Below are 24,034 nucleotides of genomic sequence, written 5' to 3'. Positions count from 1 at the left end.
AACGTTTTGCCTCTAGCGTGTGCTTTAAACTGAATGTGACTTATTTGACTTGGGTGAGTCTTCTCCTTTGGGCCAGTAGACGCCTCCTCCATAGGACACACCTTGGAGAAGCAATTTCAGGGATCCAGTTCTCTCTTGCACACCCTCCCACACTTGTGAAATTAAATGGCTCTATTCTCGGGGAAGTCTGATTCTAATGCACTGTCGATCCCCGTCACCGCGTTTTTAGGAAGGCACGCATCGGGATCTCCCAGGCTCCCACCTCATGCCTACGTCACGTGGACTTCATGGCAGATGATAACCACTCCCACTTCCAGCACCTTTACTTTGTCTTAACTGGAATTCCAGGGCTTGAACAAAAGTATTACTGGATGGCATTCCCACTGGGTGCCACCTATGTCATCGCCCTCCTTGGCAATGCTGTCATCGCCTCCACCATCAAATCTGAATTGTCTCTGCACATTCCCATGTACTACTTTCTGAGTATGCTGGCACTGGCAGACATGGGACTTGCCCTTTGCACTATGCCCTCTGTGCTAGGCATATTTTGGTTTAACTACAGATCTATTGCCTTTGATGCCTGCCTTGTTCAGATGTACTTCATCCATACCTTCTCAGCCATTGAGTCCGGGGTGCTGGTGGCCATGGCCTTTGATCGAGTCGTGGCGATCTGGAACCCCCTACGGTATGGCACCATTCTAACCAGCGGTGTGGTCTGCAGAACAGGGGCGGTCATTTTGACGAGGGCAGTCTGTGTGGTCTTCCCCGTGCCTTTCCTCATCAGGCGCCTGCCCTTCTACCGCTCCAACCTCCTCTCCCACTCCTTCTGCCTCCACCAAGATGTCATGCGCCTTGCCTGTGCCAGCACCCGCGTCAACAGTCTCTACGGCCTCATTGCTGTCATCTTCACCAAGGGTTGCGACTCCCTCTCCATCCTCGTCTCCTATGTGTTCATCCTCCGGACAGTAATGGCCATTGCCGCGGGGGAGGGCCGGCTGAAGGCCCTCAACACCTGTGTGTCACACACCTGTGCTGTCCTCATCTTCTATGTGCCCCTCATTGGGGTGTCTGTCACTCATCGCTTTGGAAAGCATCTTTCACCACTGACTCATGCCCTCATGGCTAATGCCTACCTCCTTGTACCCCCCGTGCTAAATCCCATAGTCTATGCTGTGAAGAGCAAGGAGATACGGAGGAAGCTCATCGAGATGTTTGTTCAAACCAAGATCACTGCAGGGGGTTAGGATCTGCCAGTTTGAAAGAGGAAGGATTTATTTTGTAAAAGCTCGTTTATGACTATGAAGAATTAAGTTTTTATTTTTTCACATTTCCTGTGTGATCTGAGTTGGGCAGAGAGGTTTCCCTGCTCTCAGAGTGCATTTCCCTTTTCCTGTACCAAATCGTCATTTGCCTGGTATAGAAAGAGTGGCATCTGTAGGAACTGTTCAATGTCCTGTCCTGTGGCCCTGGTTTGAGTTGGCGTATAACATCTGAAAGCAGGGAATATCACTAATTCCATTTTTAATAACTCTTTTGAACAGAAATAGGCCACACGTTTTATGCCTTTTAAATTAAAGCTTATTAAATTGGTTTAATTTAACATTCTAGCTCAAGAGGTAAGAATGGCCTCCATTAGCTTCAAAGGGGAGAGATGAACTATACTCATTAAATGATGAGAGAACACCTGGAGATGATACATTATTACATATGAATTGGAAAGATGATCAAATTTTAGGGTTAAGAATATGTGTATATAATTGAGCAGGGGCCAACCACCTTGCATAACTTGGGATGAACAGACGGAGGGTGAGTTTTAGCTCTTCTGTGTGTGACACTGCATATTCTCGTCCCTGCTCCTAATGGTGATTTCCACATTTTGAAAATGGAAATCTTATCACTTATCATCTAGTGTTCTTATGAAATTAAATTTAAGCATAAAGGACAATTAATTACGAACTACAAATGCTGTGCAGCTGTAGGAAGTCTCCAAGAATACTGAAAGCAAGAATAAGAGCACTTATAGACTGTCTATGAAGTAAGACACAGTTCCAGAGCCGTTTACATGCGGTCTTATTGGCTAAGCACAGTATCCGTAGGAGGGAGAGTGCGATGAAGTGTTTCCAGGGAAAGATATCAGGTCACAAAACAGTTCATTCAGGGGTTCAGATTTCCTGGGGAAGACTGGACACCGTCTATGCTGTGGGCGACAGATAAAACGGGTGAGTCAGAGTGGCGATGACACTCAAGGGTAGAAGTGCAAGGAACCACTACGGATTTTATTTGAAGACAAAGTATATGAAGCAGAAGAACAAAGACACACACACAAAATGTATAGAGTAAGCTACCTCTATCCCTTCACATGAGCCAAATGATTTTTTTCTAAAGAATTTACCATGTAATCATTAAAATCTAACACAAAGGATTCTTTGCATCTCTTGAGGTGAGAGTCATTATCTATATTACTCCAATCAGCAGCTGTTTTAGAAGTTGGTTAAGGTAGACACTAGCCTAGCTAAGACGAATTTAGTAGGTCTGTGTGTTCAAGAAAAGGATATTTCATGGAGTTCCCATCGTGGTGCAATGGAAGCCAATCCGACTAAGAACCATGAAGTTGCGGGTTTGATCCCTGGCCTTGCTTAGTGGGTTGAGGATCCAGCATTGCCGTGAGCTGTGGTGTAGGTCACAGACGTGGTTCGGATCTGGTGTCGCTGTGGCTGTGGCCTGGGCCGGCAGCTGTAGCTCCGATTCGACCCCTAGCCTGGGAACCTCCATATGCCATGGGTGCGGCCTCACAAAGCAAATAAATAAATAAATAAGAAGAAAAGGGTATTTCCATTTTAATACTGCTTTCAGGTTCACCAGGCCTTTCTGAATTAATTTTAGATGGGTTCACCAAAGAAGCCTTTCTTTTTCTATTCTTAACTCTGTAAGAAACAAAAGAACATTGAAGACATTTAATAGAATAATATGAGTATGAAATATCCTTTGGACTTTCTGGGCTTTGTGGGGAGAGCTGAGCTCCACCATTCCTGGAGGGACTTGTTAAGAGTTTGCCAACATTAGAGCTCCCGTCATGGATCAGTGGTTAATGAATCCGACTAGTAGGAACCACGAGGTTGCGGGTTCGATCCCTGGCCTTGCTCAGTGGGTTAAGGATCTGGCATTGCCATCGCAGATGTAGCTCGGATCCCATGTTGCAGTGGCTCTGGCATAGGTCAGTGGCTACAGTTAGACCCCTAGCCTGAGAACCTCCATATGCCATGGGAGCGGCCCTGGAAAAGGCAAAAAAAAAACAAAAAAACAAAAAAAACAAAAAAACCCAACAACAACAACAACAACAAAGTTTGCCAACATTATCGCAGTCCTGAGTCTGGAGCAGGGTTTGCTAGAGGCTGTTGCCAAGAGGCTGGGTCTCAAAGTGCTCTCCCCAGCATGAGAGTACAGGTCCCAGAAGCAGTGCCAAATGGCCAGTATCTTCAGGGGATAAACAAATCTCTCTGAGGACAGACTTTCAGGTCTTGGGTGTTTTCTACCCATGCAGTGCTTCAAATTTCATTGATGCCCAAGATGTCTAGATCACATTCTACATTTTAGAGACAGTGGAACTGAGTTTTCATAGCTTTCGTCTTTGGTGCCGTAAGTATACAGAGGAGAACCCCAGAAACAAGTGCATTGGGGAGGGTTTGTAGTTTTCCCTACACACCCTTTCTGTCTCCTTCACTCTTTTCTTTAAAGATTAAGATGGTGATACCTATACCAACCACAGCACCTGCTATAGTAGTAACAGGTGAAATACCACCTAGTAAACAGTAACCAGAATAGCTGGTATTTTAGATATTGTGTGATTACTCCCAGAATTAACTCTGGGAATGAATATACTGAGAGCAAGGGCCCAGGTTTAAATCCTGGCTTTGCCCTTTATCATCGGTATCATATGGACACCTAATGCATTCAATGCTAATTGATCTAATCCACAAAATCTGCCCCGGACTCGTGCTTATTTAGAGAGTTATGAATATTAAGGAGTCCATGCATGTCAAGCTTAGGCCAGGGCCTGGAAATAATAAGCAATCGGTAAATATCAGCTGTTATTGTTGTTGTTACTATTTTTCTCAAACAAAAAAACAAACGTACTACAGTACAGAGGGCTTATGGGGTTTGATTAGGTTCACGTGGCCGTTAAATGGGACCGGCCTCAGTGTAAAACCACACGCAGCTCCCAAGTCCCTGCTGACCCAGCTATGTCTCTTTTGTACCCTCTCCCTTCTCTTCTCAGCATCCTCTGCCTGGGGTCATGAAAAAAAGAACCGTGAAATCTCCTTAAAATGAGAGACTATACCTCTAGTGTCTCCCACTGGGAAGATTTTAATTCTGGAAGATAAATCAGGGAGAGAAATTAAAGAAAGGAGTGATCCAGAGCAGTGCTCTTGAGAGTGAGACCAGCTGGTGCTGGTCTGGGAACTGTCTGGTACCTACCTGCGGTGAGACAAGTTCAGAAACAGAGGGTGAAAACCTGCAGAGCAGTCTGACTTTGCAGAGATACCGACACAGGATTTTTGTATACAAACGCATAACAGTACACTTGTACTTGTCCTAGATGAATTGGAAAAACAAGAAATGATTTATTTCTAATTTGCCACAGACAGAGAAATACGGATTTAGTTTTTTAAAAGAGAGGATATCTTATTTTCTTATGGTCAGTTGATTTTCTTATAGCTGGGTTAGGCAGAGAGATACATTACAAAGAAAATGAAACCCACAAAGCCTAAGATGGAAAAGAAAAAAAAAAAAGGTAGGGTATGGAGGTATGAAGAGAAGCAGGTAAAGAGCTGAATGCTTTCTAGATGCCTGTAAGATCACCCAGAAAGTGGGATGTGCCATCTGCCTTCCCAGGAGAAGAGGCCCAAAGCCAGCACGCCTTTGACAGTCTGTTGTCTTAATCCCTTCAGTGCCATGACTAGATCCTCAAGGCTAAATTCACAGGACCATGCCGTAACTTCCATTTCTTTCTCTATACCAGCTTCAGGAACCTACGTAGACTATAACTCATCTTTACAAGGTTCAAAAACCTGAGTTCTGCTCTTTGCAATGTTGGAAAACGTCAAGGAGCAGCCCCAACATTATCTGACGTCTTTCACATTGGCTTCTACGTTAGCTCCCTGATGGACAATTTCACTCTCAATCACAGACTATGCTAGACAAAATCACGGCCTCCCCCAAATTTCCATGCCCTAATCCCTGGAAACCGAATATGTGATGTCACGCAGCAGGGGAGGATTGAGGTTGCACATGGACTTAAAGTTGTTATTCAGATGACTTTAAGACAAGGTGTCCGTCCTGGATTACCTTGGTGAGCGAGGCGTAACCCCAGGGCTCTTCAGATGTAGAAGGGGGAGGTGGAGTGTCAGGGTCAGAATGATGTGATGTAAGGATGACTTGAGTTGCTGTTGCCAGCTCTGAAAGGGGCCATAGATCAAGGAATGAGGCCAACTGCCTAAAGCTGGAAGAGTAAGAAAATAAATTCTCCCCTGGAGCCTCCAGAAACACTGTCCTGTGGACAACCTTGATTTTAGCCCAGAGAAACCCGTTTTAGACTTCTGACTTCCAAAATGGTAAGACAATGATGTGTGTTGTTTTAAGCCACTAGATGTATGGCAGGTTTATAGCAGGGAGAGGAAACTAATACAGGGGCCAATGCTGAAGACGAAGAACCGAAGGCAGGACTCTGTACTGATGGGCACACTTCCAGCTCTTCTCCTAATTCCTTCTATCGGAACTCATGCTTGAAATTCATACAGTCGCCCCTGGCGGCAACAACTCCACACTTTCAAACAGTAGTCCACTGTCCTGCTACAGAGAGGTCTTACTTTAGAAAACAGCTCTTGCGTAATCATTATGTAGAGGTAGAAAGAAATACTGGCAGGTGGTTCCATAATATATTGCAATAGGCTTTGGGATGTGGTGTCATCCCATTTATATATTTCTATTTTCATGGGTAAGTACCATACATCATTTGAAAAAATGCACACACAGAGATATAAACAAGAATGTGTATCCAGCACCCACCTTCAATCATGCCTATGCTTCCACATCAATCTGTGCAACTAGATGTGTGACCACTTCTCTACGGCAGTGGGATAGATTCACACATCTACAAACACACGCACACATACGCTGTACCACTGGAATGTCGACGTGTTCACGTCTACAATATATTTTAAAACACACATGAAAAAAAATAAAACACACATGAAATCTCATGATAGTAGCTGGATCTAATTCCATCCACACCCTGTTCACATGCACAGGCATGTACACATATTCACAAAGTCCATGCGGTGGCATATAAACATGCCTGTTCTTGGCTCACCCCACACCACAGGCAACTTGCTGGGCTGAGGGAAGGGGGACCATATCTTTTTCAAAACACTAGGTGAAATTAACATACACATGCCTGCTTGCATCAGTGCCAGAGTTATTTTTTGCTCAGATGGACATTGAGAGAGTGTGAACGTTCTGCTTGCCAGTCTCTTATAGTTGGGGTCTAGAAACTGGCTTGATATCATTTCTGCCATCTTTTATGGGGCAAGCAGGTAGAGAACCCAGATTCGAGAGGAGTGTTGGAGTTCCTGTTGTGGCTCAGTGGTTAACAAATCCGACTAGGAACCATGAGGTTGTGGGTTCAATCCCTGGCCTTGCTTAGTGGGTTATGGATCCAGTGTTGCCGTGAGCTGTGGTGTAGGTCGCAGATGCGGCTTGGATCCCGAGTTGCTGCGGCTGTGGTAGAGGCCAGTGGCTACGGCTCCGATTAGACCCCTAGCCTGGGAACCTCCATGTGCCGCAGAAACGGCCCTAGAAAAGGCAAAAACAAAACAAAACAAAACAAAATAAAAAACAGATTCAAGAGGAGTGTATGTGGACTTCACCTTTGATGCGAGGCATATCCCAAAATTTAGGGGCCATATTTTAAATCAGCACAATCTGCCCTCAGGCCAAAAGGCTATACATTTTCCTAAATGCAAAATATATTCTCCCTTTCTCAAGACCCCAAAAATATTTCATACAATTACAACATCAGGCCAAGGCTCTAGGCTCTAGGTTAAGAAACTCATCTAAATCAGGTGCAATGAATAAATACACTCAAGAAACATTTTTCTAAGACATCTCGTTTTAAGATATAGTCGGACATCCTCTCTCCTGTGCTGGTTGCTTTTGTCCCCCTCAGAAAACATACCCCTCATTCCATACCACCCCACGATTCTGATACAAAAAATGTACCTTACGTTTGTACAAGGACTAAACTAGAGTGATGGCCATGGACGTGGATGACAGAGGCAAATCAAAGACAGAACCAAGGACTCAGCTTCTGGATACGTGCCGGTATGTTTTTGAAGGTTGTGTGAACGGTGCATGTTTAGACCTTTAAGGAAATTGAAAGTGACAACTGTGGGAAAAAGCAAGCGTTACATCTGGATGGTGTGGGATTGAGGTCTATTAAAAACTCCATATAGAGATTATGCAAAGGCAGTTAAAAAAAAAAAGAATTTGATTATGAGAGAGAGAGAGGAGAGGGAGAAGAAAGAGATGCATGTGGGCTCAACTTTAAGCCATTAACATGAATGGCATCTTGGAGGAAGAAATGTATTGAGGTAACAGGATGCCAAGGGGAGAACTTGGGAAACACACTGTGTGGGGGGAAGAAGTGAAGGAAGACAAGCGAGGAAATGGGAAGACAGAAGGAGGAATGCAGAAGGGTGCTAGGAACCAAGCACGGAGGCTAAAAAGCCAGGGTCTGTTTAGGCAAAGATAAATACTGTGTGAGATTACTTAGAGGTGGAACCTAAAAAACACAGCAAACTGTGAACAGAACAAAAAAGAAGACTTACAGATCCAGAGGACAAACTAGTGGGGTCCAGTGGCAAGCAGGGAGAGGGGCAACCTAGGGGTGAGGGAGGTACCAACTATTGGGAGTAAGACAGGCTCAGGGATATGTGGCACCACACAAAGAATATAGGCAATATTTGTAATAACTATAAATGGAAAATAACCTTTAAATGTTTATAATTTTTTTAATTAAATGCAAATATTTTGAAAAAAGCAGGGGACTATAAATATTTGTAAATCACCCCAATATATCAAGTGGAAGGATGACTGAGAGGAAAATATCTGACTTATTTAAAAAGAGATCTGAGCCACGGAAAACACAGCTTTCATGAAGCAAAGGAGACAAAGTCAGGCAGCAAGAGCTAGAAAAAGGAGCACCCAGGGAGGATGGGGAGTGTGTGTCTTTGCTGCTGGTAAAGAATTTAGATTTCTGATTCCTCCTACTGCAGGCCCCCCATCAGAGAATCAAAGATTAATGGCATTCAATGGGCACTTTCTACTAACTGCCTCTCTTATCACACTATTGAAACACTGTTAATATGTTGGTTGGCTTTTATCCTTAGTCTAAAGTGGTAGTTTTCTAGTTTTTGGTTATGCATCTGTACAAGAAAAAAAAAGAGGGTGGCATTCTTTCGTATTAATATATGTTGAATTTATTCACTCAAAAATTGTATACAGGTATCACTACATAACCTATTATGTATATGGTAACACATTAAGAAAAATAGTATTTTTGAAGGATAAGATGAATTTATGCAAATAAAAGTTCTATTATGTTCCCCTTGTAGGCCAGTTGATTTTAATGTGTCTTTGGGGATTTGCCATTTAGATAGCATCTGCCTATATGGAGGCCTTGGCTGATTTTTGCATTGCACAAGCCAACAATTTTCAAGTACTTTTCTAACATTCAAAATGAGAACTCTGTATCAATCTTGCACATTTAGTCTGAATTTGCTTCTCTGTCTAGTTTCATCTTGGCAAGATGCACTTAAGGTTTCTACAATGTTGATCTTCAGCTTATCTCTTGTACATCCGGAGCTTCGGATCTCTGGTCCTTTCCCTCTTCCTGGAATTTGCCTGCAAACCTAAGAAACTCTGAGACATGGATCAAGTCTCAATTCACAGACTTTGGAATCAACGGATCTACATTTGAATCTAGTTCTTCCACTCAGAAACTGTATGACTTTGAGCAAGTTACTTAACTGCTCTACATCTAATTTCCTTACGTATAAAAGGTGATAACACCTATTCTCAAAGGTTGTTGGGAAAATTCCCTAAGAGAATACATAAAGGCAAGTAGCACTATTAGTATTAGCAAGTTAAATGTGATATTGTCCTAATGCCTACTTGATGTGTAACTGTATACATATTTCCTTACAGAAAAATATCCCCGGGATTGGGGAAAAAAATGGTGCATTTTTCTCTGTATCTCCAGGGTCTAGCGTCATGACTGGCACTTCATTAGTGTTAAATGTATATTTATTGAATGAGTAAGTAATCCCACTAGCAACTTGATTGTGTAAGGATGAAAAAATAATTAAAGCATGTACGAGCATCACTGCAAAGACACATGGCCTTTGACACATCCTTACATGTGTACACTGCTTTCCTAAACTTCCCAGTGCTGCAGTAATTCACTGTCCTCATACAACATCCAGCAGTAATTTCATGTGATAAAGTTTTGCTGGGTCCTCTTGCACACAGCAAAACATACTTCACTTATGCCAGGTTAAAAGAATAAAGGCAGAGCACCTCTTATCCGACGAAGTATGTGGCAGAAAACCAGAACCGTTATAAATCTGCGAATAAGTGATAACCCTTAAAAGACAAGGCATGTATTAAGGAACCACATGATGAGTTTGTTTCAACTTTATCAAAGGCATCTTTCCCTAAAATCAAACTCTATTTTATTAGGTAGCAGTTTTCTTTGATCTATTTTAGGGAAAAAAAAAATACTATCTCTGTGATGTAGGCTTTCAGCAATGCTATGCATTTCCTGAATCCTTCCTGATATTTATTAATTAAAGAAAAATATTAGTTAACATGCTATGAATAAACCGTTGTAAGTGTTATCTGAATAAATAGGTGATAATTTACGTCTTCACTGATGCTCAACTCCAGTTACAGAGGAGAAACATCATGACGTTAATGACAGCAGATTCTGTATGTGAGAGCAGATAGCAAAATCTGTACATTCTCAAATGGAATATGCAGGGTTAAGGATCCAGAGTTGTCACTGCCGTGGCACAGGTTCGATCCCTAGCCCAGGAACCTCCACCTGCCACGGTTGAGGGCAAAAAGATGAAATAAGTAAATAAAATGGAGTACACACAGAGTAAGAATGACTTCGCCGCAAGCCTCGTCGTCCACGTTGGATTTACCAAATGCGTATGATTTCACTACACTGTAACTGCTCAAAACGCTGCTTATTCTGCATCTTACAGACTTTGACTCCACCCCCTAGACCCCGTTCCTTGTCCTCTGGAACACGTGGGCGATCCTGCTCCGAATCTGCTTGGTCTTCACGCTGTAAACAATGGGGTTCAGGACAGGGGGCAGCAAGAGGTAGACGTTGGCCATGAGAGTGTGCACCACAGGCGACAGGTGCTTCCCAAATCTGTGGACCATGGTGACGCCAATGAGAGGAACGTAGAAGAGGAGCACAGCGCAGATGTGAGAGAGGCAGGTGTTGAGCGCTTGAAGCCTTTCAGTTCGGGAGGCGATGCTCAGCACTGTCTTCAGGATGAGCACGTAAGAAAAGAGAATGCTGAGGGCATCAAGCCCCAGTGTGAAGATGACTACGATGAGGCCATAGAGGCTGTTGATGCGGGTGCTGGCGCAGGCCAGCCTCATGGCATCTTGGTGGAGACAGTAGGAATGAGACAAGACATTGGAACGGCAGAAGGGCAGCCGCTTTATAAGGAAGGGCACAGGGAAGACCACACAGATTGCACGAGTGGCGACAGCTACTCCAATCTTGCCAATGATGCCTTGGGTGAGGATGGACGCATAGCGTAGTGGGTCTCGGATGGCCACAAATCTGTCGAAGGCCATGGACACTAATACGCCTGATTCTACCACTCCGAATCCATGGATGAAGAACATCTGTGTGATGCACGCATCAAAGGGAATCTCAGGGGCATTAAACCAGAAGATGCTGAGCATGGAGGGCAAGGTGGACATGGAGAGACTAACGTCAGTCAAAGCCAAGATAGAGAGGAAATGGTACATGGGCTCGTGGAGGCTCTGATCTACCTTGATGACAGCTAGGATGGTGCCATTTCCCAGGAGAGTTAGGGTGTAGAGAAATCCCAGGGGAAAGGCCATCCACAGGTTTTTATCCGGCATTCCCGGGATACCTGTCAAAATGAAACTGTGGTGGGCGGCATGTGATGCATTAGGGTTCAGCATGGTGTTCTCATCACTGGCGGAGGCTGGACTCTCCCACGCAACTCTCAGCTCCTAAACTGAAAATATATTTTCATACAAGATACGTAAAGGGCTTTATGAATATGTAAGTGAAACAGCAGGGGGACAAACTATATTCAAATCCGTGTCTGAGAGGTTTTTGCATCACTTTGTCTTTTTCCTTCCTAGAAAATCACATGAGATGACGTCCCTTCCCTTGAATTTAATTTGTTCATCTGAAAAATGGAGATAAGATGAAATAATGTGTTTAGACAGTAGAAAATTTGGGTATCTCCTCCCTTAACAGCAATCAAGGTTTGCAAAGACTTAATAGCATAGAGCATTTTGCTAAATAATCAAACAACAACTGTCAATACCATTACCACGCACACGCCTACACACAGCTTCATCACCATCACAAACCCACATCCACACCAATCCTTATGTATGTGTGTATATATACTCTCTCTCTCTCTCTCACACACACACACACACACATACACACATACGTGTGTGTGTGTGTGTGTGTGCGTGCATAACAGACCACCGAACTCAACAGCTGAATCGCCCAGCAGTTCCCACTGCAGAGGTCGTGGCAGTGTCACAGCCAGGCTTTACTCTTCTCATGAATGGATTGTTTAAAAACTGCAGTGTAGGAGTTCCCGTCGTGGCGCAGTGGTTGATGAATCCGACTAGGAACCATGAGGTTGCGGGTTCGGTCCCTGACCTTGCTCAGTGGGTTAACGATCCGGCGTTGCCGTGAGCTGTGGTGTAGGTTGCAGACGCGGCTCGGATCCCGCGTTGCTGTGGCTCTGGCGTAGGCCGGTCGCTGCAGCTCCAATTCGACCCCTAGCCTGGGAACCTCCATATGCCGTGGGAGCGGCCCAAGAAATAGCAACAACAACAACAACAACAACAACAATAAAAAAAGACAAAAGACAAAAAAAAAAAACCTGCAGTGTAATGTTATAATGTAACAGGTAAACTAGCCTGATATTTTATTTTTAAAAAACTTCAGGTCAGTTTGGAAAGAAATTGTGGAGGGGGTTGGGAGGCTAGGCATCTAAAGGATCAATGACATTTATTTATATTCGGGGGCAGGGGGAAAGTGATCTTTCTGCTGGCTGGTCCAGAGTTTACATTATAATGCTTCCAAAAAGGAGAAGTCTTAAAACTATAACCTGTCTGAGATTTTAGGGTGGTGGTGGGGAACCATTTAAAATGATTGTTTTTAAACAATGAAAGTGAAGTAGTCAGAATAAATATATAATTAGCTTGGAAAAAAATATGTGTGTGAGTGTGTGTGTGTATAAAATCTTCCATATGCCTAGGCCCCTATTTCACTGTATTTATAATGGCTTGCATTTGTAAATAGACACATTAGTGAATAAAACTGTTCTTAATTTTCACTAATTTTAATTATGTATAATTTTCCATAACCTCATTTTAAAGTAGCAAGGCAAATGTAATTGTAATGTATACATGTAAGAATAACCTGACCCCCTTGCTGTACAGTGGGAAAATAAAAAAAATTATTAAAAAAAATTAAAAAAAAAGAAAAATAATAATAAAGTAGCAAGGGATACTTCCCGTTGTGGCTCAGGGGTAACAAACGACCAGTAGCCATAAGGAGGCAGGTTCGATTCCCTGGCCTTGTTCAGTGGGTTAGGGATCTGTCATTGCTGTGAGCTGTGGTGAAGTTCACAGAGGCAGCTCAGATCCTGAGTTGCTGTGGCTGTGGCAGAAGCGGGCAGCTTCAGCCCTGATTCGACCCCCAGCCTGGAAAAAGGAAAGTAGCGAGGGATGGAGCTATTGCCTCAGAAAGATGCCCACGGGATATGAGAGTAGCCACTCACAGGATTTTTATGTTGAAATTCTTTTCACCCCCAGAAACTTGGGGCCATTCTTGAAACTTCTTATTTAATCAAAACAAGATTTAATCAATTTCAAATGTCTCCAAATCATAGGAAGTCATGACCCCTTTCTTCTTTCTGTTTAGCCAAGACACAGCACAGCCATTTCTGCTAGGCTCCCTGACAGATTGTCCTCCAATCACTAGTGCCCCCTTTAAATAATTCTTCATCCTGTAGTCAGAATGAATTTTGAAAAACTGAAAATGATTTATGCATCAAAAGCAAAAGTTCCCTTAAAAGCTCCTGCTGTACTTAGAACAGAGTCCTAAATCCTCATCTTAGCCTTCAAGGTACCACACAATCTAATCCATATTTACTTCTCCAGGACCAACTCTCACCATTTCAGTCCAGCCAAATTTGCAGTGTTTAAGTAGATTTCCTAAAATACTTCCTGATATTGGATTGCCACTTGTGTTCCTCTCTTTTTCTTCTATCTTTCATCACCTTCTATAAGGTTCCTCTTGGCCTAATTGAAGTCTGTCTATGCTTCCCAATAAGCCTTTTCCAAATGCCCATAAGAGTTTAAGACTCCTTAGTGTGCAGTTCTCATATTCTTCTTACAAGTTAGTACAGTAAATTAAACATTGTATAAGTATTGGTTTAATGTCTCTCTCTCCTACTAGAATTAAACTCCCTAAAGGAAAGGAGTATTTAGCCATTCACCCTCTAAAAGACCATATGCCAAACATATATTAGTTTTTCTATATGTGTGGAATGAAGGAATGAAATAAAGAATACATTAATATGTATGATTAAATCTCATTCTTGTCTTTAGAGGTTTTTAGAAACCCTCAAACTCCTCCCTGGTTTTCTGCATGTGCCTTGAAAATCATTATCCTAGAGAAAAATCTCTTTTTCTAACAGGGCACAGGAAAGAAAACAAAAACAAAAACTTAAATGGGGGCTCTTTGAGAAGTGTCATGCTGTCTTTGTTATCACCTAGGTACTGGCTGTAAGAAAGGAGAAAGACAGATTTCAAAAGCGGCTCTGGGAGTGCTGGGGTTGGGGGTTAGGGGTACTTTCAGGTGCATATGACCAGGTAGGCTCCCAGGCTCATCGTGACTCCTGTTTCTCTGCGGTGAGATGAGAATTTGCTGCTTGGGAGGGAACACAGCAAAGACGTCATTTTGCAGATTCTCACCTCTTCGACACAGAGGAATCTTTGGAAGATTGTGGGGTCCACTTACAGAGGCTGTGTTCTGTGTTGCAGAATCCAGATCTCTCTCCAGATAAATCACAATGCTCAGATCTAAACCAAGCACTTTGTGCGGCTCTTCTAACCCTCTGGAGCACTTTGAGGAAGGGACTTTTTTTATGCTTTAAAACTACAAGGAGGTATCACCTCACACCAGTCAGAAGGGCCATCAACAGTATCTACAAAGGCTGGAGAGGATGTTGGAGAAAAGGGAACCCTTGTACACTGCTGGGGATGTAGGCTGGTGAAACCACTGTGGCGAGCGATGTGGAGGTTCCTTACAAAACTAAATACAGAACTACCATGTGATCCAGCAATCCCACTCCTGAGCATCTGTCCTGAGAAAACCGTAATTCCAAAGGATGCACGCACCCCAATGGTCACTGCAGCATCACTTACTTGTTAATTGAGAGCCCTTCCATTGGTTGGTCCTGCTGGTCCCCCTTCTCTAGCAAGGGGTGAGGGGAAGAATCAGTTGGCTCAGCCTTACTAGTTATTTTTCTTGGAAAAACAAAAAATATTTGATAGTTTCTGATTAAGTCCCCAGGACCTGCTAAAGTACTACTCTTTTATGGGAATAGTGGATCCTTTTTTTACCCTTTCTTTTTGCTGCTTTGGACTCTGTTTTCTATGTTTTACCCCATTTCCTCCTTAAAAAAATCTCATTCCCATCTCTATTCTCATCTCTTTCCATTCTTCCTGAATTCTCAGTCCCCCCTTTTCTCTGGCTTCCAATTCAATCCTCACTTACTCGTCCATCCAGGCTTTGCTTCGTGTTTATCGATGTCCCAGGTCCTCCCCACAGTTTTATATCTTCTTTCTACCTTTTTACTTCTCTTACTCTTAAGGACAATATCTACATTTTCCTTTTTTTCCATCTTCCCTTTACCTTCCCACAACCCCTGACACTCCACAGGCTCCTCTCATCTGCCCTTATCATTTCCTTCACCAGAATTTTTACCAGGATTTAATGAAATAATGGGCATAAAGAATCCTAGGTAGAGCTTGCTACCTGGAGGGCATGTAAAAAGATTTCAAGGTTAATTTTTACCTGTATCAACCTCCGTGCTTCCGTTTGGAATTAACTGGACCTCTTTCTTTTCCTAAGACTCGCAAACAGAGCTCTTATGAAGACTCCTCCAAGCTCAGGTGGAGTCTAGGTCACCATGACTCTACCTGATTTCACAATTCCTCCCGAGAACTCCCTTGAGGCCTAGTAGGTAGTGCCACCGGGGCTCTTTCATCCCACTGTCCCTAGGAATTCAAACTTCTTCCTCTGTCAAATTGTCCATGCTTCTGCCAACATTTATTTCAAATTCTCCTTCATTTTGAATTCATGTGTAGCCTCTCAGCCAAATTAGAAAAAGGAAGAAGGATCTGCTTCTTCTCCCAAACACACATTTTATCCATATACATATATTAATATATGTTAATTAATATAATACATATATATTAATTTGCCCGTGTTATACCACTAAACAAGGTCTAGATTTCAGCCCAACTTTGGCCTTTGTCTTCTGACTTCAAAGCCAGTTTCATGCTAACATAGTTTTGTGATGCAGCTTGAAATAGGGCTCAAGTCTGTTGTTGTTTTGGATGGAAAGAAGGATTGCCTGAACGTCCCATCAGGAACACAAAAGACAGAGTTCTTTGAAATTGTTGGGCTTCTTTAGATTCCTGAGTTCTTATTCCAATATATCAAATATAATGTCTTTCCTTTGTCTTAATGCACTTTTATGGAGTGATTTTTTTCATCAATGAGGTAATTATTAAAATTGTAGAAACATCTGGCTACCCCATCAGGGACCGAGTAGTTGGTCCTTAAAAGGTCCACAGACTGTTCCTACTACCTCTTCATGCCCCTTTCATCCCATTTCTTCTCCTCTGTCAGCATATTTACATTCTAACAGCACAAGTAAAAGCCAAATATACATAATTCTTACAATAATACTTTTTTCAGGCATGATAGGGAATATATGGCAGAAGTTAATCTGTTTATTTTTAATTTTTTTTCTGTCTTTTTTAGGGATGCACTTGCAGCATATGGAAGTTCCCAGGCTGAGGTCAAATCGGAGCTGCGGCCACTGGCCTACATCACAGCCACAGCAATGCAGGTTCCAAGCCATGTCTGTGACCTACACCACAGCTCACAGCAGCTCTGGACCCTTAACCCACTGAGTGGGGCCAGGGTTGAAGCTGCATCCTCATGGATACTAGTCAGGTTTTTTAACTTGCTGAGCCACAACAGGAACTCCTGTATATTTTTTAATGTGAGCATTAATAATATCCATAGTCTATGATTTTCTCTATATTTATGGTTTTACATGAGCTATTGTGAGCTATATAGGCATACATGTAGATGAGGTATTTTTTTTTTTCAATCATCTTTAAGCACCCCTGGCCATTAAGTATACAGAGTTCAAAGACAAAATCTTTGCCCTCAAAGAGTTTCTGATTTCTAAGAGTACTGCATGCCTCCCAATCTCTGCGAAGTGCTGCTAAGAGACAGAAATAGTCATACACAGAATAACTGGCCTGAGTGCTCAGCTGATGACTTGACTCCTCTGAAGACACCAAGACTTGCCTCATCCAATTCTACAGAAACGGATGCCACCTTGAGCATAACCTCATCCAGGAAGACTCCAGATTATTCTAAAAAGCAGAATTTCCTATTATTTGGAGTGCTACTTTATGAAAGGCCTGCCTTTCCAGATCCAAAATGGCAAAATTCAGCAAAAAGAAGAAAGTCCGTGCAATCTGATGTACCTTACTTGAAATCACAGTTTTCTCAGCTCTTTGATCTTAGAGGAAGTCATTAAGCTTCTTATTCATTCCATCATTGTTCATGTGCATTCATTCATGTCCTTGTAACCCATTATTAAACAAGAGTACTGGGTAAGTCCAGCTATTCCCTCTCCTCTCCATTGGCATTTATGTGGTCCACAACGCTTAGGGGGCATCATGCAACCAGTTGACTACTGTATTCTTACTTTCAATGTATCAGCAAAGACCTCACGCACTCCCTCAATGCTTTGAAATAATCTTTTTTTTGGGGGGGGGCGGTGCAGGCTGGAGGCCCACTCCCGTAGTGTATGGAAATTCCTGGGCTAGGGGTCAAATCAGAGTTGCAGCTGAGGTCTGTGTCACTGCAATGGCAATTCCAGATCTGAGCTGCAGTTTGCCACACAACCAGATCCTTAAGCCACTGAGCGAGGCCAGAGATCATAGAGACAGTGTCAGGTTCTCAACCCACTGAGCCACAGGAGGAACTCCAAATAAGCATTTTGTAATGTCTCTTCTTCTACGGCCTTTTGTCTTAACAGAATCCTTATTCTTTGTTGAAGACCTAAGCAGTAATTCCTTTCCCTGATATGTGCCCAAACATGCCTACACAAAGCCTGTCCACTAATGTTTGCAGCAGCATGATCAGAATAATCAAATTCTAGAAATAGTTCAAATAACAATCAACCAGTGACTGGATAAATAAATGTGTTTTAGGCATATAGTGACATACCATCCAGCACGGAAAAGGAAGGGCCCTTGGATACCCTGGACCACATGGATAAAACTCACAGCAGTCTGTTAAATGAAAGACATAAAAATAATATGTGCATAATTCCATTTATAGGAAATTCCCAGGAAAGGTTAATTATTATTAGAAGTCATATTGGTGGTTTCCAGGAGTTGGGGACAGACAGGCCCAGGGCTGACACTGAACCACCATCGGGGAGTATTTTTGTGTGATGACATTTTAAAAATCGGTTTGGAATAATAGTTTCACAATCTTACAGACTGACTAAAACTCCTCAAATTGTACACTAAAATGGATACACTCTATAATTTACTTTATTTTATTGTCTTTTTGCCTTTTCTAGGGCCGCTCCTGCGGCATGTGGAGGTTCCCAGGCTAGGGGTCTAATCGGAGCTGTAGCCGCCGGCCTATGCCAGAGCCACAGCAATGCGGGATCTGAGACGAATCTGTGACCTACACCACAGCTCACAGCAACGCCAGATCCTGAACCCACTGAGCGAGGCCAGGGGTTGAACCCGCAACCTCATGGTTCCTAGTTGGATTCGTTTCCACTGTGCCATGACGGGAACTCCTATAATTTTTAAATTGTGCCACAAATAAATGAATAAATAATTTTAAGTTAAGTGTCAATAGTTAGGAGACTATTGCAGTATTCTAGATACGAGGTCGTGGTAGCTTTGCTAGGATGGTGGAAGTGAAGATGAAGGGAATTTGAAGTAGGTGAAATGTATTTTGGTTTGGATTCAACTGGCCTCAGCAATGCATTCGATATAAGGAAGAGGGGAAGAAAAAAATCTGGAATGTTGGTGTGAGCAGCTGGGTGAATTGTGGTATGGCTAGTGTGATTCATTGAAATTAACCACCAAAATTTTAAAAAATTTTTTTCTTTAATGATTTTTATTTTTTTCATTATAGTTAGTTTACAGTGTTCTGTCAACTTCTCCTCTGCAGCAAAGTGACCCAGTCACACACATATATATATACACATTCTTTTTCTCACATTATCCTCCATTATGTTCTATAAGTGATTTTTAGTTATGATAAACTATATCTATAGTTCCCTGCTCTACTGTATTCATCATGCTGATTTTGAGTTTTCTATTTGATATCCCAGTGGGATTATAAGGTAGGAAGTTGATCTGGATATCAAGGCAGAATTCAGGCCTGAAGATACTCTTGGAGATAATCAGTATATAAACGGTATTTAAAGCAATGGGATTGATAATATCGCTCAGTAGTGATAGTGATATTGACACTGAGAATGGAATTAGATTGAAGCATGGGGCAAAAGGGCAAACGAGATCTTTCTAAACATTTAGTGATGTAAGAAGAAGATCAGCCATCAAAGGATAATGAAGAGTGGACGCTAAAGCCCAAGGAAACACAGTGTCCCACACGCCAAAAATACGATGCGCAAGTAACTCAGTGGTGGGTTGATTTGTCACGGCATTGAATCATTCTGAAAAGGAGTAAGAGGAGGACTAGGCAGGCCACGGGCAACATCTGCAGAGACCATTTCAGTGGAGAGGGAAGGAACTCTCACGGAGGGAACTGAGGAGAGAATGGCCAGTGCGTGGGAACAGGGACAGTGGCCCACGATGCTGAGAGGCTCTCCTGTAAAGCAGAGGAGAGAATGCGCATCTGCGTGGAAAGAAGGACAGGCTCTGCTTTTACGTTTTTTTCCTTCTTTCTTTCTCTCCTCCTTTCTCTTTTCTTCCTTTCTTCCTCTCTTTCTATCTCTCTCTCTTTTTCTCTTCCTTTCTTCCTTCCTCCCTCTTTCTTCTCTTCCCCTCGTCCTTCCTTCCTTTTTTAAAAGAGAGACTTGTAAAGATTAGGCACCAATGTATATCTGTATTTTTTAATTTCAGAAATGGTCCTTGAAGTCTAGTTGATTTGGTACAGCTCGTGAAGTACTCTTCACGTAAGACTGGGATTGACTCTGCGTTTGGATGGTTTTGCCGTCACAGGTTTGCAGGAGGAAAACGAGGACCAATGCACCCAGCAGCCTGGGTCTACACAGTCTTTGGGGAATCTCCAGCAAGATTAATGCTTTTGTCTCCAGAGGGAATTCTGGACTAGATGCTACTGGTTTTAAATCTCTGGCTGGACTGCCGTAGTTGTCAGCATCAGAAGCGACTCTCATCTCGTAGACTGGGCTTTGGGTGAGTTAGAGAGCCTCGAGTTAGAGAATTTGAGGACTGGGCAGTGCTTTTCCAGGCTGCTGTCCCAGAATGAAGGGAATTGTAGTATAGACAATTATAAAAATCTTTAGAGGTCAGTATTCAGGGATGGGCGTGAAGGGGGTCAGGTCTGTTAAGGCCAGTCTACTGTCTGGTCTGGAATTTGAATTTGAGGACAGAAATCGTCCTTGTGGTTGAAAGATAATCCTTTTTTTAGGACCAAAGAGAACTTTTAAGCACAATGATTAAAGCATCTCAGTTTAACTTGTAGTTTGGGGATTTGCATCAAATTAATCTATCTGACTTTTTCTTGACTCATTCATAGAGCGGCAGTAATAAACAGTACTTTTCTCATATAGGTTTCATGATTATTTAATGAGGCTGTGTGTGAAAGGGCTAAAAACAAAGCATGTAACATAAATAAGCACTTAAGAATTATTAGACACCTCTATTATTAAAAGACTAGAGTAATTTAAAATGCCCCTTATCCCTTCCATTGTCTAACTGTGATATCACATAAAGCTATGGCTTGTGACTTTGTGTATCTATAAAAAGCCTAGAATCATCAAAGCTCAATAAGAATGTTTTTTTCATTAAAATAGAAATGAAACTTCTACCTGTAGATGTGAGAATTAAGTGGAGAATACGTTATTCAACCAAAAGCTCATTAGAGAAGCAACAGGATAATTCAAGTTGCTCGAGAAACTTGGAGTAACTCTCTCCTGTCTCCATTTACTCCCAAGCATCCAGAATTCTCTGCCCCTTATGTCTAACCCTGGATTTTGTCCCGTGACTTTCTTTTTTCTGCAACTCAGACCTCTATTCCAATTTGTAACTTGGCTCCTGAAACAGGCTTCAATAATATGTGAATGCACTTAATTTTAAGTAGAACTTTGCTATTCACGTGTGTGTGTATATATATATATATATATATATATATATATATATATATATGAATGTTCATATATATATATATATATATATATATATATATATATGAACATTTTTATATGGAAATTTCAAGAGTCTCCTTAGGGTCATGCTATAAACATGGTTAAGAGCCACTGTAGCGAGTTCCCCGGCCGAGGCAGCGAGCGCGGCTGCGGGCGCGTGGGGCGCAGAGGCGGTGGCGGGCGGCGGCGGCACCGGGAGCCGCCAAGTGCCCCTCCCCGCCGGCCCCCCACCCATCCACCCATCCACCCACCCACCCACCTGCCCGCGGCCAGCGCCCATGGCCGCGCGCGCCCCGCGCAGCCCCCCGGACTCCGCGCCCTGCGCCGCCGCCCAGTCCCCAGATCGGCGCCACCGCGGCCGGTCTCACCTGGCGGCGCCACCCGCCCGCCACCCCGGCCACAACCCCAGCGCCCAAGGTCATAGCCGCGGCGGCCGCGACAGCGGTGGGGGACACTGCTGAGTCGAAGAGAGAGCAGCCCGGCTACCGGACCTACTTACTCGCCTTGCTGATTGTCTATTTTTATGAGTTGACAACTTTTCTAAGAACTTTTGTGTGCAAAGGAACTTTTTATAAAGGCATCTCTTTTATATTTAATCCAAAGAAGAAGGATCTCGGGCAATTTGGGGCTTTGGGTTTGGGCTGCGTTTCTAAGTCTTTTTCCCCTCTTCGTTGACTGGGGTTCGGGTACCCCCGCTGCTTCAGACCCCGGAGGACCTTCTGAGGCCCCACATTCATGAGGCAGCCACCTGGCGAGTGTGACATGACGGTCAGCGACGCACTGCTCCCGTCCTTCTCCACGTTCGCGTCCGGCCCGGCGGGAAGGGAGAAGACACTGCTTCCAGCAGGTGTCCCGAACAACCGCTGGTTGGCGGGAGGAGCTCTCCCACGTGAAGCGACTTCCCCCGGTGCTTCCCGGCCGCCCCTACGACCTGGCGGTGGCGACCGTGGCCACCGACCTGGAGAGTGGCGGAGTCGGCGCGGCTGGCGGCAGTAGCAACCCGGCTCTTCTACCCCCGAGGGAGACGGAGGAGTTCAATGAGCTCCTGGACCTGGACTTTATCCTCTCCAACTCGCTGTCCCATCAGGAGTCAGTGGCCGCCACCGTGTCCTCGTCGACGTCAGCCTCATCCTCGTCCTCCCCATCGAGCAATAGGTCCTGCCAGGGCGCCCCCCACCTGCAGCTTCAGCTATCCGATGCGGGCCGTGGCACCGGGCAGCACTGGAGGCAGCCTCCTCTATGGCCGGGAGTCTGCACCTCCCCCGACAGCTCCCTTCAACCAGGTAGACATCGGCGATGTGAGCCCCTCGGGTGGCTTCGTGGCCGAGCTCCTGCGGCCTGAATTGGACCCAGTGTACATTCCGCCGCAGCAGTCGCAGCTTGCCCAGGCTGATGGGCAAGTATGTGCTGAAGGCGTCGCTGGGTGCCCCCGGCAGCGAGTACGGCAGCCCGTCGGTCATCAGTGTTAGCAAAGGCAGCCCAGACGGGAGCCACCCGGCGGTGGTGGTGGTGCCTGACAGCGGCGGCCCGCCGCGCATGCCCCAAGATCAAGCAGGAGGCTGTCTCCTCGTGCACCGTGGGCCGGCCCTTAGAGGCCCACTTGGGCACTGGACCCCCTCTCAGCAATGGCCACCGGCCGCCTGCCCACGACTTTACCCTGGGGCGGCAGCTCCCCAGCAGGACGACCCCAACCCTGGGTGCGGAGGAACTGTCATCCTGCCCTGCCGCTCCCCCCTCCCCCCGGGCTTCCATCCCCCCATGGGCCAAACTACCCACCCTTCCTGCCACATCAGCTGCAGCCGCAGGTCCCACCGCTCCGCTACCAAGAGCTCATGCCACCTGGTTCCTGCATGCCGGAGGAGCCAAAGCCAAAGAGGGGGAGAAGGTCGTGGCCCCCGGGAAAGGACGGCCACGCGCACTTGTGACCTACACGAAGAGTTCTCATCTCAAGGCACATCTGCGAACCCACACAGATGAGAAACATGGGACGGCTGTGGGTGGAAATTTGCCGGCTCAGATGAACTGACCAGGCACTACCGCAAACATATCGGGCACCGCCCCTTTCAGTCCCGGCATTTTCGAGGTCGGGCCACCTTGCCTTATACACGAAGAGGCACTTTTAATGCCCAAAACAGTGGATATGACCCACACTGCCAAAAGAGAATTCAGTATTTTTTTTTTTTTTAACTTTGCACACTGTCTTCCGGGTGAGGGGAGGAACCCCCTGGAAAGCACTACAGTCATGGTCAAGTTCCCAACAAGTCAGCTTGTGAATAGATAATCAGGAAACGTGAGGAAACCAAAAGACAAGTTAAAGAACAGAGAGGGTCTGTAACTGGATCTTCTATCATTCCAATTCTAAATCCAACGTGAACATACATTCCTGGACTTATACGAAAACATCAACGGGGTTACTGGAAGTTGTGGATGTCAGGGTATAAATTAGATCCATGAGTTGGGGGGAGGGAACACCAGAATCCCTTGAATTGTGTTTCGAGGCAACATAAGCAAAAAGATCACCTTGTATTCTCTTTGCCTTCTGAAAGCCATTATTACAATCTTAGAAGACGAGGAAGAAATTCAGGTACAGAAAATGTGTTTCAATAGCCTAAACGATGGTGCTTGGTGAGTCTTGGGTCTAAAGGTACCAACTGAGGCCAAAGTTGTCAAGCTGCCGCCTACCTTGACAAGGAACATCTACTTCTGTCTTCCGATCTACAGTTATGACCTAAGTCAGGTCAATACACCTGGTTTACTTGAATCTTTTTTTGCAGACAGTCTGTTATGCACTGTGGTTTCAGATGTGCAATACTTTGTACAATGGTTCATTCCCAAGTATTCCTTCAGCAGAACAAATGTGTTTTTCTATATAGTTCCTTGCCTTAATAAATATGTAATATAAATTTAAGCAAACTTCTATTTTGTATATTTATAAACTACAAAGTAAAAAAAAAATGAACATTTTGTGG

The 24,034-nt window shown here is 44.1% G+C and overlaps 2 protein-coding genes and 1 pseudogene across 2 annotated transcripts; 2 read left to right on the top strand and 1 right to left on the bottom strand.

Moving 5' to 3' along the window:
* Window positions 1–287: 287 nt before the first annotated feature.
* Window positions 288–1,244, top strand: LOC125111963 (olfactory receptor 51H1-like). The gene has a single exon (XM_047754163.1). It carries the CDS (start codon window positions 288–290, stop codon window positions 1,242–1,244), a length of 957 nt encoding a protein of 318 aa, XP_047610119.1.
* Window positions 1,245–10,344: 9,100 nt separating this feature from the next.
* Window positions 10,345–11,295, bottom strand: LOC125111532 (olfactory receptor 51H1-like). The gene has a single exon (XM_047753492.1). The coding sequence runs from the start codon at window positions 11,293–11,295 to the stop codon at window positions 10,345–10,347; it is 951 nt and encodes a 316-aa protein (XP_047609448.1).
* Window positions 11,296–21,746: 10,451 nt separating this feature from the next.
* LOC125111248 (Krueppel-like factor 4) lies at window positions 21,747–23,188 on the top strand (annotated as a pseudogene).
* The last annotated feature ends 846 nt before the right edge of the window (window positions 23,189–24,034 follow it).

This window comes from Phacochoerus africanus, chromosome 11 (genome assembly GCF_016906955.1).
Source record: "Phacochoerus africanus isolate WHEZ1 chromosome 11, ROS_Pafr_v1, whole genome shotgun sequence".
NCBI classification, from domain to species: domain Eukaryota; kingdom Metazoa; phylum Chordata; class Mammalia; order Artiodactyla; family Suidae; genus Phacochoerus; species Phacochoerus africanus.
This window is presented reverse-complemented; position numbering and strand designations above follow the sequence as displayed.

Bases quoted from the DNA above. Each gene is read 5' to 3' on its own strand.
- LOC125111963 (XM_047754163.1), top strand. From the start codon at position 288: ATGGCAGATGATAACCACTCCCACTTCCAGCACCTTTACTTTGTCTTA.
- LOC125111532 (XM_047753492.1), bottom strand. From the start codon at position 11,295: ATGCTGAACCCTAATGCATCACATGCCGCCCACCACAGTTTCATTTTG.